The sequence below is a fragment of the Paroedura picta genome, chromosome 16 (genome assembly GCF_049243985.1).
Source record: "Paroedura picta isolate Pp20150507F chromosome 16, Ppicta_v3.0, whole genome shotgun sequence".
In the NCBI taxonomy this organism is placed as follows: domain Eukaryota; kingdom Metazoa; phylum Chordata; class Lepidosauria; order Squamata; family Gekkonidae; genus Paroedura; species Paroedura picta.
The window spans coordinates 8,441,346-8,458,691 of record NC_135384.1 but is presented as its reverse complement, the minus strand read 5'-3'; the positions used below and the strand labels follow the sequence as shown (position 1 = coordinate 8,458,691).

General features: G+C 47.4%; 1 protein-coding gene across 1 annotated transcript; it reads right to left on the bottom strand.

Moving 5' to 3' along the window:
* Positions 1–3,875: 3,875 nt before the first annotated feature.
* LOC143826003 (L-fucose dehydrogenase-like) lies at positions 3,876–11,281 on the bottom strand. The gene is made up of 9 exons (XM_077314488.1): positions 11,180–11,281; positions 10,412–10,456; positions 9,189–9,289; positions 8,817–8,883; positions 7,167–7,255; positions 6,684–6,788; positions 5,843–5,910; positions 4,733–4,826; positions 3,876–4,076 (listed from the first exon to the last, which is right to left on the bottom strand). The coding sequence occupies exons 1-9, from the start codon at positions 11,265–11,267 to the stop codon at positions 3,882–3,884; spliced, it is 852 nt and encodes a 283-aa protein (XP_077170603.1). The 5' UTR covers positions 11,268–11,281; the 3' UTR covers positions 3,876–3,881.
* Positions 11,282–17,346: the final 6,065 nt, after the last annotated feature.

Genomic DNA, 17,346 nt, shown 5'->3' with positions numbered 1-17,346 from the left:
TTAGAATATCTTAGGAGGGGTGGGAATCTCATTTGGGCCTGTTTTGATTCCACAGCCTCAAAGATCCCAAACACAAGTCAGGTGAAGGCACACACCTGTGTATCCCTTATCATGTCATGACGATGTTGCCGCTACACAGCCCTCCTGACCACAAGGGCTTAATTAAATAACTTTAGCTGACGGGAAGTTTTACGGTCTGGGGAAAGTGGATTTTTGCCAACGCTCGGCTTGGTTAGGCTGCAAAATTTTCATTTTCTGGCATTTTTCATAAGTAGCTTTGTAGCTCCAAAATAAACATGGCTGTAATTTAAACGAGGTGGCTATATACACTTGACTAATTCGGTAACCCAAGGAGTCCTTTGAAGTGGCGTTCATTTTGTCCCACTGATGATCTTAGGGGCAGATCGGAGGTATCTTGCAAGATTAAAGCAGCTGGAGGAGGCCTCTGCCTATGGCCCCCGGAGATCAAGGTGCTTTGATAGCTTTGCACCCAACAGGATGGTAAAAGAGAAAAGCGCCTGATGTTGCAAGACACCTTCAGCTGCTCCTCCGCATCACGTTCAGACTCTGCAGCATGGTTGTGTTCTACGTTCTTCCTTCGCATCTCCTTAGGGGTGCCAACCCCTCCAGGTGGTAGATGGTGCTCTTCTGCTATGAGCTCAAGATGATAGAGATCAGCTCACCCAGAGAACATGGCTACCTTAGAAGCTGGACTCTATGACATTATACCCCATGATTGGCCCTCCTCTCCTCTCCTCTCCTCTCCTCTCCTCTCCTCTCCTCTCCTCTCCTCTCCTCTCCTCTCCTCTCCTCTCCTCTCCTCTCCTCTCCTCTCCTCTCCTCTCCTCTCCTCTCCTCTCTCCCCTCCCCTCCCCTCCCCTCTCGTCTCCTCAAAGACTGCCCTCTTTAGCCTCTACCCCGCCCTCAAATCTCCTGGTAGTTATTTATGTTATTTGGCTTTTAGGTCGCCCCTCTCCAGGGGCGATCTAGGGGTGGCTTACAACAATGTCATAAAAACAGGTCTCAGAACCCAAACACGTATGAAATCCAAAATCTAAAAATCTGGCTGTTAAATGTTTAATACCGATCTTTATTTTTATGTTTAATATCCATCTTTATTTAAACAGGCATAGACCTGAACATTAAAAACACAAACGAAAAAACGGGTAAGATAAGGGTTTTAAGAAATCCATAAAACCGGAGGGGAAAACAATCCAACATCCAGAGAGCCAGAATAAAATAGGAGAGGTCCCAATTGAAAAGGTTCAAATTTCATGGAAAAATCACCCAAAGACGATGGATTTTACAGGCGGCAGCTCCCAATTTTGCAGTTGACACGGACACCTGAGGGTTCTTGCCATCCAATAACATTTTTGCCAACACAGAGACAGAACGACCAGGGAAGATATCCATTGGACACAGATATCATTGTAAAAAAGACAGCCTAATAGGACACGTTCGACAGTTTCTAGTCGCCTATTGCTGTATCGACAGAATCTCTCTGAGAAAGAGAGCCTTCAAGAATGGCTGAAGGCAATACCAAACATCTAGCAAATGTAAAAGGTCTTCTGAGACTTTAAATCTCTAGAGTAGAGAGTTATGATCACATAGAGAGACACCCAGAATTTGCCTCAGGCATTGCATTTGAAAGGTCTCAATTTTGTTTACATCAGGTTTTAGTAAAGCCCATGTTTCTGATCCATATAGGAGGATGGGAAACCTGACTACTAATTACCTGATTCAGCTCTGTAGTAACAAATGGGGCTGCCTACAGGCGCCTTCCCTTATCCCTCCCTTCCCTCTTAGCTCCACATCTGATCCTTGACTGCGGTCAAGTCACCCTGATCCTTCCACAAAGGGGAACCTCATAGGGATCTAATTCCTACAAGAGGCCAACACAAATGGACGATAACAACAGAGGGACTTTTCTGCCCTAAGGAGGAGTTTCTCGAAGACATTAAACTTTTGAGTAGAGATGGCTGAGTCTCTGGACTGACAGAATCTCACATAAGAGATTTCTGATGACTCCAGGTGTTATCATTGCAGATGGACACCAGATGGAGTGACATTTCTGTAGACCGAGTGTAGCGAGCCACAGGTATTGCTCTTTGTTGTGGGTCATCCTTGATCTTCTGCTGTGACTTGGCTCCTTGAAGTCACAGGGGAGTCCTGCATCCAATAAGAGTGCCTGGGCCTAACACTTGTAATAGCTTTGCCATATGGGCAATAAGTACCATGGTCCATCTCCCAATTGGTAAGGGTAACTCATTCTGACAGAATGCTTCCCAAAATTGAAGGATACTCTCAAAGCAGACATTTGCCCACCCCTCTTTCACTTTTTTAATTAATTAATTAATTAATTGATTGATTTGATTTCTATACCGCCCTTCCATATGGCTCAGGGCGGTTTTCACTTTCCAAATATTCTTGTCTGCTTTCACCACATCTTTGCTGCCATGCCATCTTTCCCATCCCTCTGCTACAATTTCATGGAAAAAGGGTGATTTTGTTGGTGTGGGCAGGTTTTTAAATTAACGTTTTGCATTCTCTTTGTGGGATTTAAGGTGATCGGGGACCTGAGCTGGCTAAGTCTGCCAAGGTGGGGACAGGCAGGAGCGAATGAGGGTGGTTTTGATGGGCAGATGCCCTTTTTGGCAACCTCAAGCTTCTTGAAGTGTTCCTAAGGGAGTCCTTCAGAGTGACTTAAGTTCTTTTGTGAAAGTTCAGACTGTGTATATTTATTTATTTATTTATTTATTTATTTATTTATTTGATTTATAGACCGCTGCTCCCAAGAAACTGGCTCAGGTCGGATCACAAAGTATATTTTGCTGGCGGCATTTGAAAAAGGTGGAAGATTCTTTTCAGCCATGGTCCAAAACTTTGAATTGCATGGTGGTATGTGTTTATATAGGAGCCTCTTGTGGCGCAGAGTGGTAAGGCAGCTGACATGCAGTCTGAAGCTGTGCCCATGAGGCTGGAAGTTTGATCCCAGCAGCTGGCTCAAGGTTGACTCAGCCTTCCATCCTTCCGAGGTCGGTAAAATGAGTACCCAGCTTGCTGGGGGGTAAATGGTAATGACTGGGGAAGGCACTGGCAAACCACCCCGTACTGAGTCTGCCATGAAAAGAGGGCATCACCCCAAGGGTCAGACATGACTCAGTGCTTGCAGAGGGGGATACCTTTACCTTTACCTCATCTGTTTATTTATTGCATGGCATGTGTAGTGTAGCCAGGAGATCACAGGACTGTCCGCAGACAGGCAAGGGACTTTCAGAGGTAGGTTGCCATTTCCCTCCTCCGCATCGTGACCTCTAATGTTCCTTGGAAGAACTCCATCCCAATCCACGGAGGTCTCTCACCCAAATACTAGCTCGGGTCAGCCCTCCTCAGGCTCCAAGATCTGACAAGGTCATGGCTGCTTGTTGGTATACCAGGGTTTGGAGATATACACCACCACGATAAAGCTGGTTAGAAGCCCTGCTTTTGGAGAATGTCCAACCTTGCTTGTACTTGATTGGCACGCAAGCACAATTTGCCCATCGAACATTGGAAAGGGGGAGAAACAAACAAATCCAGGCAGAGACCTGGGAGGGGTAGGTAGAGGAAGCTGTAAGGCAGGGGAAGAAGGTGCCGAACACAGCTCAGGTAGGTAGGGCGAGTCCTGACGCAAACTCAATTTCATGTGTTAAAACCAAACATGTCTACGACAACTCTTTTCTTTGAAGCGTGTCTTTATTGAATGAAGATATTTGGAATTAGACCAGAGGGGCCAAGCAGAAAACATAGACAGGAAGCGTAGAAGGAAAGCTGACTAATGAGTTTGAATCCATGACAGTTGTACTCTTCGTTCTTTTCCCCAACTCCTCTTTGTGGTTCCATTATTTGGTGGGGGAGGACACCAGATTACCAATTGAAAGTGGGGAGCAGTCGGGACCTATCTGGCTCTTTATCCCAAAGCCAAGTTCAGCTCCCCCAGTGAGCAGAAGGTCCAGTCCGGTGCAGAAGGTCGCATCAGCAGCAAGGAACAGGATGCCCAATGCCACCTCTTCGGGGGTCCCCAAGCGTCCCATTGGCTATAAATGTGCAAAAGAAGAGACACAAATGTAGAATTCCATACAAGATAATGAGGTCTCGGGAAGCGAATCTGGGCGGGGCAGGATTGACTGGCAGTAGAACTTCGAGTTTCCTGAGTGCAGAATTCGTTTTCACTTTTTTCCTGCCAGTGTATACACAGCCCTACTTATTATTACCAACTGAGATGTGGTACAAGAAGGGCCACTAAGGCTGCCTTGGGAAGTCTGAAGGCTATACCTGGGAATGGCAGAATTTGGGGAGGGGACAGGGCTCAGTGGGCTGTGTCTTCCATCGGAGGCACAGAAGACCAAAAGCATCTATGGACACTCTAAGCAGGGGTAGTCAAATTGCGGCCCTCCAGATGTCCATGGACTACAATTCCCAGGAGCCCCCTGCCAGCAAATGCTGGCAGGGGGCTCCTGGGAATTGTAGTCCATGGACATCTGGAGGGCCGCAGTTTGACTACCCCTGCTCTAGAACTTCAGTTTCCTATACCCTGCAGAACTGCTGCTTTCTCCTGAGTCCTGGGCTCGGTAGCCTGGACAGCAGCGGTCACTCCTGGAGAACTTCAGGCCCCGCCTTGAATATGGCAACCTCAGGAAGAGCTATTCCTCTGCAGCAACACCGCCCCTGTTTCCCCATAACACACACTTACCTGGAAAGTTGCAACTTGCTGTATTACGGCCTCTGGATTCTTAAACTGCCTTGCGACCTTATCCCAAACGCTGGTGATATGACCTGGGGCGATGCTAAAATTTGAAACGGTTGGGAATTAAATAAGAAAAGAAAAGGTCAGAGGCATCATGTAACATGAAGAAAGACATCCCCAAGCCAGTGAGTTTTGAAGACCCATCTTATTACTCCTAGAAAGGTAGCAACGTCCACAAAGACTTTCCTATTGATCATACTGGATAGAATCTTTCATCCTGTACTCCTGATTATTCATTTCTACACCCCAGAAAAATATGGCATGGGATGCATCCTCTGCCATCTCAGTCCCCAGGGAATGGACAAATCATTTGTTTTAGATACATACAAAAAAAGCAACAGCAAAAACATCCGTAAACTTCTGGGGGTGGGTTGAAGGAGGCTGAGATCTCTTCCTGACTGCCTTGTTTTTCTCTCCTTTCTGCTATCTACATTCCAGGTTGTCTGGAGCAGATTTAGTTCTTGTTGAAGCTGGATTCCATCCCTACCCTCTGAGTATCTTGTTCTTAGTTTAATTAATTGACGATGGTGTACTTTTCTGCACACCTGGGTAAGACCCCCTAGTATATAGACCGGGGTAGTCAAACTGCGGCCCTCCAGATGTCCATGGACTACAATTCCCAGGAGCCCCTGCCAGCGAATGCTGGCAGGGGCTCCTGGGAATTGTAGTCCATGGACATCTGGAGGGCCGCAGTTTGACTACCCCTGATATAGACCTTCGCCATCTGGAAGTGCAGTGGTTTGGGTACTTGACATCAGGTATACATAAATATAGATATAGATATATTGTTATATTGTTATATTTCGTTCATTATGTTTATTCGGTCACTTGACCCATGCAATATTGTTATATTTAAAGACACTGCCTATGTACATCCTTAAATCAAAGCAGAGGTTTCCAGGGGAATTGAAAATAATGGGATTCTTTCCCTAAACTGTAGTTTCAGAAGTTACCATGTTTGGATCCCTAATACATTCCTTGTGATTGTCTTCTCATCAGCAGCTCATCAGAAAAGAGAAATAGCGAGGATTCTGTCATGAGAATCATCTCTTTTACCTGTTGACTCGCACTCCGTACTTGCTCTCGTCTATGGCCAGGGACTTGGTCAGTGCCGAGACAGCGCCCTGGAAGAGAAAGGCCCAACGAACATGGCTATCAACTGAGTTGGCCACCTGTTATGCCTTTGACTACACTCCGATGCGAATAAAGAGGTTTTTAATGATCAGGGCTTCAATAATTCGTACAATCTGAGTGGCTACTAAGCTCCTCTTAAAGGGAGGCAACATTGTTCTTAAGTCCCGTAGGCCAGGGGTAGTCAACCTGTGGTCCTCCAGATGTTCATGGACTACAATTGCCATGAGCCCCTGCCAGCATGCTGGCAGGGGCTCATAGGAATTGTAGTCCATGAACATCTGGAGGACCACAGGTTGACTACCCCTGCTGTGGGCAACTGTATTGAGGGCAGGATGGAGGTTGGTGGGCCAAACCTTCTCATCCTTCTACAATGACTTTTAGCAATTGGGTAATCAAGACCCCCCTCCACACACACAAAGCCTGTTCCTTCTGGGTAAAAGAAATAGGGGGTTATTTACATACATCATGGGGGCAATTTGTCCCTAGATGTCCAAGCCTCTTCCCCAGTTGCAGACTCAATAAAGCAAACTATTGTAGAAAAGTCCAAACAACGTGACTCATAATTTTGTTGTAGACATTCTCGTAGAAATAATGTTGTTTATGATAAACTGTATCCTTGGGGGACTGAGCTTTCGCCGGTGGAACTTTCGTTCCTTAATGCTTGTTGGACAAAAAAAAGTTTGAACTTTTTGTACTTCTAAAATGCTTAAGAGCAGAAGCATGGCGGGGCGGGGCAACTGATTCTGTCCGGGCTCGGGATTACCTTGCTCACGGTTGATGACACGGCGTCCTTCAACCCAATAAGACCATAAAGTCTGCCCAGGTTGATGATGTTTCCTTTCGTTTCCCGTAAGTAGGGCAGCGCATGCTGTACACAAAACAGAACGGAGAAATGAGGTGCCTGATCTCCATAGAGGACATGTACAAAGCTGCCTTTGGCAAGGACAGACCGTTACATTCATCCAAATATCTTAGAATTGGCCACTGGCAGAGAGCCTCCCCAGTACAGCTAGCAGAAATCCTTAAACTGGAGATGGAAAGGTTGAGTCCTTACGGTCCTCAGCTGGGGAGCCCTAGACCTTCCTCCTCACGTTGACTTGGACACCAGATGGCTGAAGGACCCAGGTCAAGCTCTGCACCTCTAAATCTTATACCATTCCAAGTTTTTCCTGCTTGACTTTCAACTCTGGAGGGTGCCAGCTGCCCTCAGGAGCAGGGAATCTGCTTCTGCGTTAGAAACACTCACCTTGCAGGCTAACAAAACGCTCACGACGTTGAGGTCCAATAAGTTGCTGAAGTCTTCGGGAGTTACGCTATCCAGTGCTTCAAAATAAGCTGTTTGCAAGAGGATATAAAAAGGAAAGAGGGTTTCATGGAGGCAAGACCCACACTGAGCGAGTCTGATGGATTCCATCCCCTCCCCTTTTAAATAATACTCATGTGAGTAAAACCACAAGTCAGACATAATAATCAGATCGTCTGGATGTCAAAGTAGCCCTGCTGGATGGCCCAGCTGACCATGTAACTCTGTGGAAGAGGATATCCCCCAGAAGGCCAAACCCTCTGGATATCTCCCAGAAGGCCAAACCCTGTGACTGTGGCTGGGTTGCCAACCAGGCTACAGAAATCCGTCCCCCTGGAGAACATGGCAGCTGTGAAAAAGGAGTTGGGTTTTATACCCTGCTTTTCTCTATCCAAAGGAGTCTCAAAGTGGCTTACAATTGTCTTCCCTCCCTCTCCCTACCACAGGCCCCCAGTGAGGTAAGTGGGGCTGAGAGAACTCTGAGAGAACCGTGACTGGCCCAAGGTCATCCAGCTGGCTGCATGTGGAGGACGAATGGGGGATCAAACCCTATTCTCCAGATTAGAGTTCACCATTCTTAACAGGGCAACTAGCTCTGAGTTTTGAAAAACCTGGAGATGTTTTGGGTAGAGCCTGTAGTGGGTAGAAGGGAGGAGAGGGGAGGGGCTTCAGTGGGGCTAAAAAGCTACACAGTCCACCTTCTGAGCAGGCATTTTCTCCAGGGGAACAGATCTCTGTTGTGTGGAGATGAGCTGTAATTCCAGGAGCTCCCCTTGGAGGCTGGCATCCCTAGCTCTTAACCACTATTCCACACTTTGCTTTATTATATTATACCCCACTATGTTCCTCCTTTCCTCCCTCCCCAACGTCCACCCCTAATTTCCCCAGCCCTGAGATAGAAACCCTATACAGTCTTTCAAGAGTTACGGGCTTTGCATATGGAGGTTTCATTTGTAGCTCTTTGGCATTGATGGACCTCTTCTCCATGAAGCCATGTGATCCTTCAGCTAACATAGTGGCCACCACTACATCTTCAAACAGTGAAGTCCACCAGATGGTTCATCTTTCATTGAAGAGGAACTTCCTTTAGAAGCAGTTAGGGTGAAAGATGTGGAGCCCCAGGGAAGCCAGTCCCAAGAATATCATCTACATATGCTGTGTTATTAGGCTAGTGTAATTTCTTTAGTTGCTTTGTCAACAGCTGCCTGCAAAGCTATAGTTCCTCGAAGACTATTGGGCAAGTCCGTCCATCCATCCATCCATCCATCCATCCATCCATCCATTCATTCATTCATATACCGCCCTCCCGGAAGTCTCAGGACGGTTTACAGGAAACAGGAAAAAGATACAGATAACATACGGTAACAACAGGTGATAACAGTAATAAAATTATAACAACAATAAACTTAACATGATCACAGCAGTTAAATTAGAGAGTGATGGAGCTGCAAAAGAGCCTCAGCTCAACTCTTACTGGGACCCAGTGGGTTAGGCTAAGCAAGGGATTTTTGTGTAAACAAGGGATGCTCTCATGCCCAGACACATGTATCTCAGGCATTTTTTCCAGATCCCCAAAGACTGAAAATCACTCACTGTTTTCACCAAGGTTCACCAGGCAGTCCAGGCATCCATAACGCTGTATAGTGGCCTGAATCAACCTCTGCAGGAAAAGGGATGAAGAGAGATCTAAGGCAAGGCAAGCATAACAACAGAATCTAGAGTCCTGCAGGTCAAGGGCTAGAACTACCCTGGGCTGCACCTGTTCCAGGTGTTCAAAGCAAGCGCAAGAGACAGGGAAGGATGAGTAGCAACAGAGCCCAGACTGGGTCAGCTTTGCCATCAGTTTCTGAGGCCTGCCCATTGTTGGGATCCAGCACGTCACTGGACAGAGAGGATGGCATCTTGCGGAGATGCTGAAGAAGACTCCCTAGAGAAGGACCACTTCTCTCCCACTTTTTTGCTTACCTTGATGTCTGACTCCTTGCGAACGTCACACACCTGGAAGAAAGCCTCCCCGGCCAGCCCACAGGACTGCAGGTCGCTCTGAATTGCTTGTCCCTCATTCGCTGCAAGGGGGCAGAGCAGAACAGTGGTCAGCAGGACAAACCTTCTCGCCCAGCATTTTTGTGCCGCCTTTTCTTTATCCCCTCTACCTTCCTCCCCAACTGTGCCCGGTCTCTAACTACACACAAGCCTGTTTGCTAAACGCATTGAAGGCTGTTGCGCTTCTCCCTTGGTGGCTTTCTTCATGTGAAGGTAAGCTAAAAGGGCTGCAAACTGAAACAAATATATTCTGTTTCAAATAAATGGGGACATAAGATCCTTGGGGAGGGGGTCCTGCCTAGTGTCGCCTTCTGGAGCAGTGGAAGAGAAGCTCTTGATGACTGATGGGTAGACAGATCATGTGCAGCAGAATAATGAACCCCTTTTCCCTGATCTTCGTCTTTCTCTGGGGATATTTTCCCACGCTCTCCTCAGGGATGAATACAACTTTAGTTCTCACCTGTCTTCTCCCTCTGGAAGGACTTGAGCAGAAGATGGAAAATGCCACTTGGATTCTCATCCCTACCCACTTTCATCTCTGCTACCCTCAACCTCGTCTTTTCTTTGCATGTGCTGACCTGAGATGCCGCCAACAGGGAAGTAAAGGGCTGGATCCTGAGACCAAATCTTTCCTGGGCAGAAGTCCTGCACCGGTCACTCATCTTTTCTTTGGGACAGTCAACATGGACTTCTGGTTCTGACTTTCCGTGGTGTCAGTGGTATGGAGCCAGGGTCACTGAAGGGCCTCCTTCTCCCGTAATGCCCTCCCCCCCAGTTATGATCTCACCACCTACGGAGGTGAACTTGGTGCCAATTACAGAAAGGGACTTTGCAGTGGAACCTGAGCTATGGATCTCTTCCTCGCCCCCATGCGTCTCACCTGGCCAAAAGTTTGTTTTCTTAACCTCAACTTTGAATTAAGGAATTGTTATTCTAATAGGGCTTAATTTCCATAATGCTTTGGCTGGGCTGCTGAGTGGCTGGCCTCTGCATCTTTTTAAAAAATTCACAATTTCTACGCTGCGCTTTAATTTTATGACTTTGTAAGCTGCCTCAAGAAGGTCCTGTTAAGTTGCCATTGGCGTTTTTTAATCAACGGAGGGGACCCTGTCATGGTGGATTGAGGAGAAGTGCAGTAGATTTACCTTCAGATGCTGGTGCACCGAAGACCACGTTGGCTCCCTGGTGAACTGGAGGGCAAGGAGAGAAAAGAAGGCAAGAGAAAACTCAGAGATGGACATCACAAGATCCTTCATGCCCTTCCCCACATTTTGGTCTCCTAGAACAACCCAGAAAAACTTGGAGGAGGGCGAATAATTCTTTTTAGTCTTAGGAGGGGCAGCCTTCTATGGGTAGATCTTCTCACCAGGAATAGACCTTCAGATATTCTGTGATGATGAGAGCAGAAGGCATCTCTCCATGAAGGTAGTTTCAGGTGGGTAGTGCAGAAGAAGACCAAGATTTGAACCCAGTGGCACTTTGCAGGTCAACAAGATTTCAAGGGCATAAGGATTCGAGAATCAAAGCTCCCTTTGTCCAATATGTGAGTCTCGAAAGCTTAGACCCTGGAAATCTTGTGGGCTTCTTAGGTGCTTCTAGGCTCCACAAAACCCTATTTCTTGTGCATGGGGTCCATTCAGTTTCCTCATGACTTCTTTCAACACTGCAGGGCAACAAGTTGCTCCAAGTCTAAGAATGGAGACTAGAAACAGACCCTGAAACTCTGCCTTGAAGGCATGCTTGAAGGCCTCTGTCCTTCCCGGAATCCATTCCCAAATCTCCAGGTGGTTCACAACCTGAAATTGTCAGCCTTCCCCCGTACCCAATTGGTGATCAGTCTTCGAGAGGATCAACCCCAACCCCTGTTGGCAGAAATTGCCCACTCCCCCATACCCACTCCTCCCCATCCTTACCAAATTCTCTCACAGCAGCCAGACCGATGCCTGAGGTGCCGTAAGTCACAATCACCACCTTGCCTGGGTAACGCAGTAAATTCGCCATTTCAGCTGCTTGCCTTCGTTTCTCCGAATGACTGAAATCCACAGGGAACTGTGGTATATAAAGTGCAACAAAACTGCTGAATCTGGAAATGTAAGCTACTGGGTGGAGCAACAGAACTGCTGAATTAGTTTCTTGGGAGGAGGAGATGGGGCTAATTTGTTGACTGTCACCTTGAAAGGTTGTGGAGCACGAGGGCTGGTCCTGGTGGAACTTGGAGAAGTCTAGTGTGTGTGTGTGGGGAGGGGGAGGGGGAGGGGTAGGGTTACCTCCAGACCTGATCTGGAGATCCACTGGAATTACAGCTCATTTCCAGAAGTGTATTCCCCTGTAGAAAATGGATGCCTGAGAGGGTGGACATTGTGGCATTGTATCCCACTGAGGCCACTTTTCTGCGCTCCCCCACCTGCAACCAGCTGGGTGACCTTGGGCTCACCACAGCACTGATAAAGCTGTTCTGACCGAGCAGTGATATCAGGGCTCTCTCACCCTCACCCACCTCACAGGGTGTCTGTTGTGGGGAGAGGGAAGGGAAGGCGATTGTAAGCCGCTTTGAGACTCCTTCGGGTAGAGAAAAGCGGCATATAAAAACCAACTCTTCTTCTTCTTCTTCTTCTTCTTCTTCTTCTTCTTCTTCATGAGGCTCCATCCTCAAATCTCTGTTTCCCAACCTGTATCTGGTGACCCAACAACACTCCTGCCAGTGGCTCATCTTTTTTGACGTATAATTGGGGCAAAAAACGCTCGCAGGGTATGGAGAGCCAAGGCTGTAAGGCGCTTACAAAATAAGCAAGACGATAGAATACGTTGAGATCGGATACATTGAATTTATTAATACTATACTTTGTGGAGGACTCATTACTGCCACTGATGAAAGATACTGAATTGAAAATGGAAAAAAAATCATCTAAACACCGTTTTGGCTGAGTTCTCAGATAATTATTTCTAATATTTCTAATATTATTTGATTAAGCCATTGGATAGATTCTTTTTTTCTATGGTTGACTTCTAGGGCTGATACTACTATGTTTTCCCCCCTGAGAAAGTATTAAAGTATTAAAGGATATCTGTTCCACATGATACATTTCTGGTAAGGCCTTGGAGGAGGAGCATGTCTCATGGCTTAAGTGCCACTCAGTGCTTAACACCCACTCAGGGCAGCTGAGTGCCTCCTCCTCCAACCGGCTTGCCTGTCTGTCCAGCGACCAGCCAATCACCTTCCATCCCCCACTCCTGACCACCCCTCCTCCTTCCACTTCCCTCCGAGGCTTGGAGGCTGCAGATCCCTGCTGTGTGAGAGCTGCCCCTGCTGGTGAGTTCCCTAACAGCTGCCTGCAGCCTTTCCTGGTCCTGGGGAGAGGGGGGGCATCCACAGAGTTCTTCCACCCCACCCCAATCTAACACCCCTTATATTCCTGAATGCAATGGGCTTGGCCTCTAGTTTTGTTATATTGCAGGGTAAAACTCTTCCCTGTTTCCTTTCTCTCTTTTTCTTCTTCATAAATACAGTTCATTCTTTGCAGGTCTTTTTTTTTGGGGGGGGGGAATCTTATTTCCGTTTCCTTATCCGCGCTTGTGTCCCTATGAGGGACAAGACAGGTGAAGGCACACACCTGCAAATCCCTTATAGCGCAATAACAGCACAGCCACTAATAAGGCCCTCCTGGCCAATTGTGACCCGCTCCCTCCTTCTAGACAGCAAAAACTTCAAAAGAAGTGTTTAATTAAACAGCCTCAGTTAGCAGGATGGCTTGCGGTGTTGGTGGCTTTGTAGACGCTCTGCTTTGTGAGGCTGTAAGGTTTTCTTGCCTAGAATGCCTCTTAAATGGTTTTCTCGCTCCAAAATTAGCATTGATGTAATTCAAGCAACATGTCTAGATAAGCATGACTGTGAACTCAGGAGGTCCTTTGAAGCGCTGCTCATTTTGTCCCACGGTTGATGTTAAGGGCAGATTGGACATATCTTGCGAGATTAAAGGCGCTTGAAGAAGCCTCTGCCTTCTGCCCGGGGGCCCAAGGAGGTGTTTTGACAGCTTTGCACCCAGCAGGACTGCAAACGGGGAAAGAAGAAGAGGAAGAAGAAGAGTTGGTTCTTATGTGCTGCTTTTCTCTTCCCGAAGGGGTCTCAAAGTGGCTCACAGTCACCTTCCCTTTCCTCTCCCCACAACAGACACCCTGTGAGGGATGTGAGGCTGAGAGAGCCCTGATATTACTGAAGAAGAAGAGTTGGCTCTTATATGCCGCTTTTCTCTACCTGAAGGAGTCTCAAAGCGGCTTACAGCCGCCTTCCCTTTCCTCTCCCCACAACAGACACCCTGTGAGGGAGGTGAGGCTGGGAGAGCCCTGATATTCCTGCTCCGTCAGAACAGCTTTACCAGGGCTGTGGTGAGCCCAAAGTCACCCAGCTGGCTGCATGTGGGGGAGCGGGGAATCAAACCTACATCTGCTCCACAAAGATGGACCTGTTCAGATTTTTGTTGTTGCTGTTGTAGTTGTTCCTTTTTTATTTTTGTCTCTCTAAACCTTGGGAAAGATTTTACAGTATCACTTCATGGAGAATATTGATCTTGAGGGGCCAGCGATATAATACAACATAGGGCAACATTGACCATTTCCACACGAGCGATAGCATTCGGATTTGCCTTTTAAAAGGACTGACTTTTCCGTCTGTTTCTGCCATAAAATTGGCCTTTCCAGGCACAACTGAATTGCCCTCGGACTAACCACACATTTTGGAAATTCACTGCAAGCTAAACAGACCAAGGGCCCTCAGAAGCTCTGGAAGGCAAGAGAAACATTAGTCCTAGAGTGGCTACAGAAGGTGAATGTCTGACGAATTCCATTCCTGCTATGGAAGAGGCATCTCTGCTGGGCTCCATCCCCTCCCCAAAATTTGCTCTCCCCAGGGACTGCTTCTTCTTCTCCCAATCTGGAATTCGCAGCCTGACTCCTTCCACTTCTAAGATGGTAACAATAAGAAGGGTGGTGCATACACAAATGGGAAGTTAGAATTCTGCACCCAGGAAGCCTGAATTCTACTGCTAGCCAATCCTACCCCACCCAGATTAAACCTCTGAGACTTCACGATCTTATCTCACACGCAATGAGTCTAGAATTCTGCATTTATCTCTCTTGTTTTGCACATTTATTAGCTTCTGGAACTTGAAGGCCTTGGCTGAACTACACCTTGCTGGAGATCAGTGGTTCTCAACCTTCCTGATGCCGCGACCCTTTAATCCAGTTCCTTATGTTGTGGTGACCCCCAATCATAAAACTATGCAAGGGTTCTTTCACAGAAATTAAACCGAAACTGACCAATGGCATGAAGATCCATTGTTCCTGATGGTATATAAATTGGGTTTTTTTCAGGGTTTCTCAGATCAGTTCTGCCTCTTGTCCCACCATGCCGATCTTGCTCTTTTCCTCTGCTCCAGACAGATGAATGCTCTATCTCGATCTACCCCACAAGGCTGTTGTGTGGATGCCCCCCCCCCCCCCCCGCCAAGCTGCTTGCCCTGCTGCAACCCATGAAAGGGTCGTTTGAGCCTTAAAGGGATCCTGACCCCCAGGTTGAGAACCACTGCTCTAGATGGTACTTTTCTGCATTGGTTTCAATCTTGTGCTCAGGGGAAAAGCTAAAAGGTTTGGGAAGAAGAACTAACTGGTTATAGTAGGATTTCCCAATCAGGGTTTTGTGAAACTTCTGGGGTGATGGCCCTGGAAGGGTTTCCCAAATGGATGGGAGGTAATTCATTTTAATATATTTTTTAGATTAGTTAAACATTTACTGGGTGTTAGGACCATATGGCTTTTGAACTCTGGTGCTGGAGAAGACTCTTGCGAGTCCCTTGGACTGCAAGGCGAACAAACCGGTCAGTCCTAGAGGAGATCAACCCTGACTGCTCTTTAGAAGGCCAGATCCTGAAGATGAAATTCAAATACTTTGGCCACCTCATGAGAAGGAAGGACTCCCTGGAGAAGAGCCTAATGCTGGGAGTGATCGAGGGCAAAAGAAGAAGGGGACGACAGAGAATGAGGTGGCTGGATGGAGTCAATGAAGCAGTCCTAGAGGAGATCAGCCCTGCCTGCTCCTTAGAAGGCCAGGTCCTGAAGATGAAACTCAAATACTTTGGCCACCTCATGAGAAGGAAGGACTCCCTGGAGAAGAGCCTAATGCTGGGAGTGATCGAGGGCAAAAGAAGAAGGGGACGACAGAGAATGAGGTGGCTGGATGGAGTCAATGAAGCAGTCGGTGCAAACTTAAATGGACTCCGGGGAATGGTAGAGAACAGGAAGGCCTGGAGGATCATTGTCCATGGGGTCGCGATGGGTCGGACACGACTTCGCACATAACAACAACAAGGACCATATGTGGTCATGCTGATGTCCCCCCCTCCCAAAATGGCCAAGGATGTGCTTGGAAGGGTAGGGGGCCCTAGATGGGCATGTCCACAGCTCTGTTTCCCAACCATATTCTGCATGATCACACCACTTCTGGGGTTTCTCGATCCACATCATATATCAAGATTTGTGCATACGATTCTTTTCGATGCCATTAAAAGTTTGGGCTGCCCATTTCCACACATGAAGCCTCTATTAAAGGGACAAGACATTCTTCCCTGGGCTTGTTGGCTATCCTGCTTACCAGGTTTCTAGGGGCAAGTAGACCTTTAGCAGGTCTACCTGTCCCAGTCACTGCATTTCCATGGTGAGCGACTGGGAAGCCAAAGGGAATGAAAGACAGCCAACCCCATCTTGGATTCGGCCTCACCTGACCCAGACCATGGGTGGAATTCCCCTTCTCTAATTAGCCTTACGCAAAGCGAGATCAAGAAATCGTTGAACTTCATGAAACATTTCATGTTGACATTTTCTGTTTAATTCTTCTTGACTCACGCCCGTACCTGTTCTTATCCCAACTCTCATCATCCAATAAGGAGGCATTTCCACGAAAAGCAGGAACGCTAATGTGTTGTTGTTGTTTGTCTTTAATATGCCAAAATGAGTTTGCAGCCGGACTCACCCGAACTAGTCGAGCTGGGTTGGGTGCCCTCTTCCCCTGCCTTGCAGTTTCTGCACCCTTCCCTCCCACCAAGGTCTCTGTCTGGGTGACTTTGCTTCTCCCCCTTAGCTTCCTTTCCGTTTGTTGATGGGCAAACTGGGCTTGCTCTCACGGTGAAAGAAAAGCATTTCTGCACATAGAATCATAAAGTTGGAAGGGACCACCTACGTCATCTAGTCCAACCTGCTGCATTGCAGGACACTCACAACCCTATTGCTCATTTACTGCGACTTGCCACCCCCTTGAACCTTCACAGGATCAGCCTCTCCGTCAGGTGGCTATCCAGCCTCTGCTTAAAAATCCCCAAAGATAGAAAACCCACCACCTCCCGAGGAAGCTTGTTCCACTGAGAAACCGCTCTAACTGTCAGGAACTTCTTCCGGATGTTTAGATGGAATTTCTTTTGAATTAATTTCATCCCATTCATTCTGGCCTGTCCCTCTGGGGCAAGAGAGAACAACTCTGCTCCATCCTCTACATGGCAGCCTTTTAAATACTTGAAGATGGTTATCAGATCCCCTTTCAGTTGTCTCCTCTCCAGGCTAAACAGATCAAACTCCCCCAACCTTTCCTCATACGTCTTGGTCTCCAAACCCCTCACCATCTTTGTTGCCGTCATGTGGGGGAGCGTGGAATCGAACTCGGCTTGCCATATTAGAAGTCCGCACTCCTAACCACGACACCAAGCCTGTGACTTCAGTGGGGTTCCTTGCCATAAACTCCACCCTCCAAAGCATACAATTTATCCAGGGGAACATATCTTTGTGGTCTGGATAGGAGCTCTAATTCCCACCTACAGACTGGCATTCCTTGTGCCTTGCCTCCAAGATGGGCACCACAGCCATAATCTGAAAGCCATATTCCCCCATCTGAAGTGGAACATTGTCTACGTTATCAACCACTCTGGATTCGAGGTAGATTTGACATTCGCTAAGGCATCCCTGGCTGATAAGCCGATCCTCTACAAAAGCTGCCTAGAATAGACCCAGATTGCTCAAAGGAGCCAGAGAAAGAGGCCTG

Excerpts from the sequence above, each read along its gene's own strand:
- LOC143826003 (XM_077314488.1), bottom strand. The coding sequence starts at position 11,267 with ATGGCGAATTTACTGCGTTACCCAGGCAAGGTGGTGATTGTGACTTAC. Across the intron at positions 8,884-9,188 it reads GCAAGGAGTCAGACATCAAG|AGGTTGATTCAGGCCACTAT; the intron begins GTAAGCAAAAAA and ends CTTTTCCTGCAG. Across the intron at positions 7,256-8,816 it reads GGTGAACCTTGGTGAAAACA|CTTATTTTGAAGCACTGGAT; the intron begins GTGAGTGATTTT and ends TCTTGCAAACAG.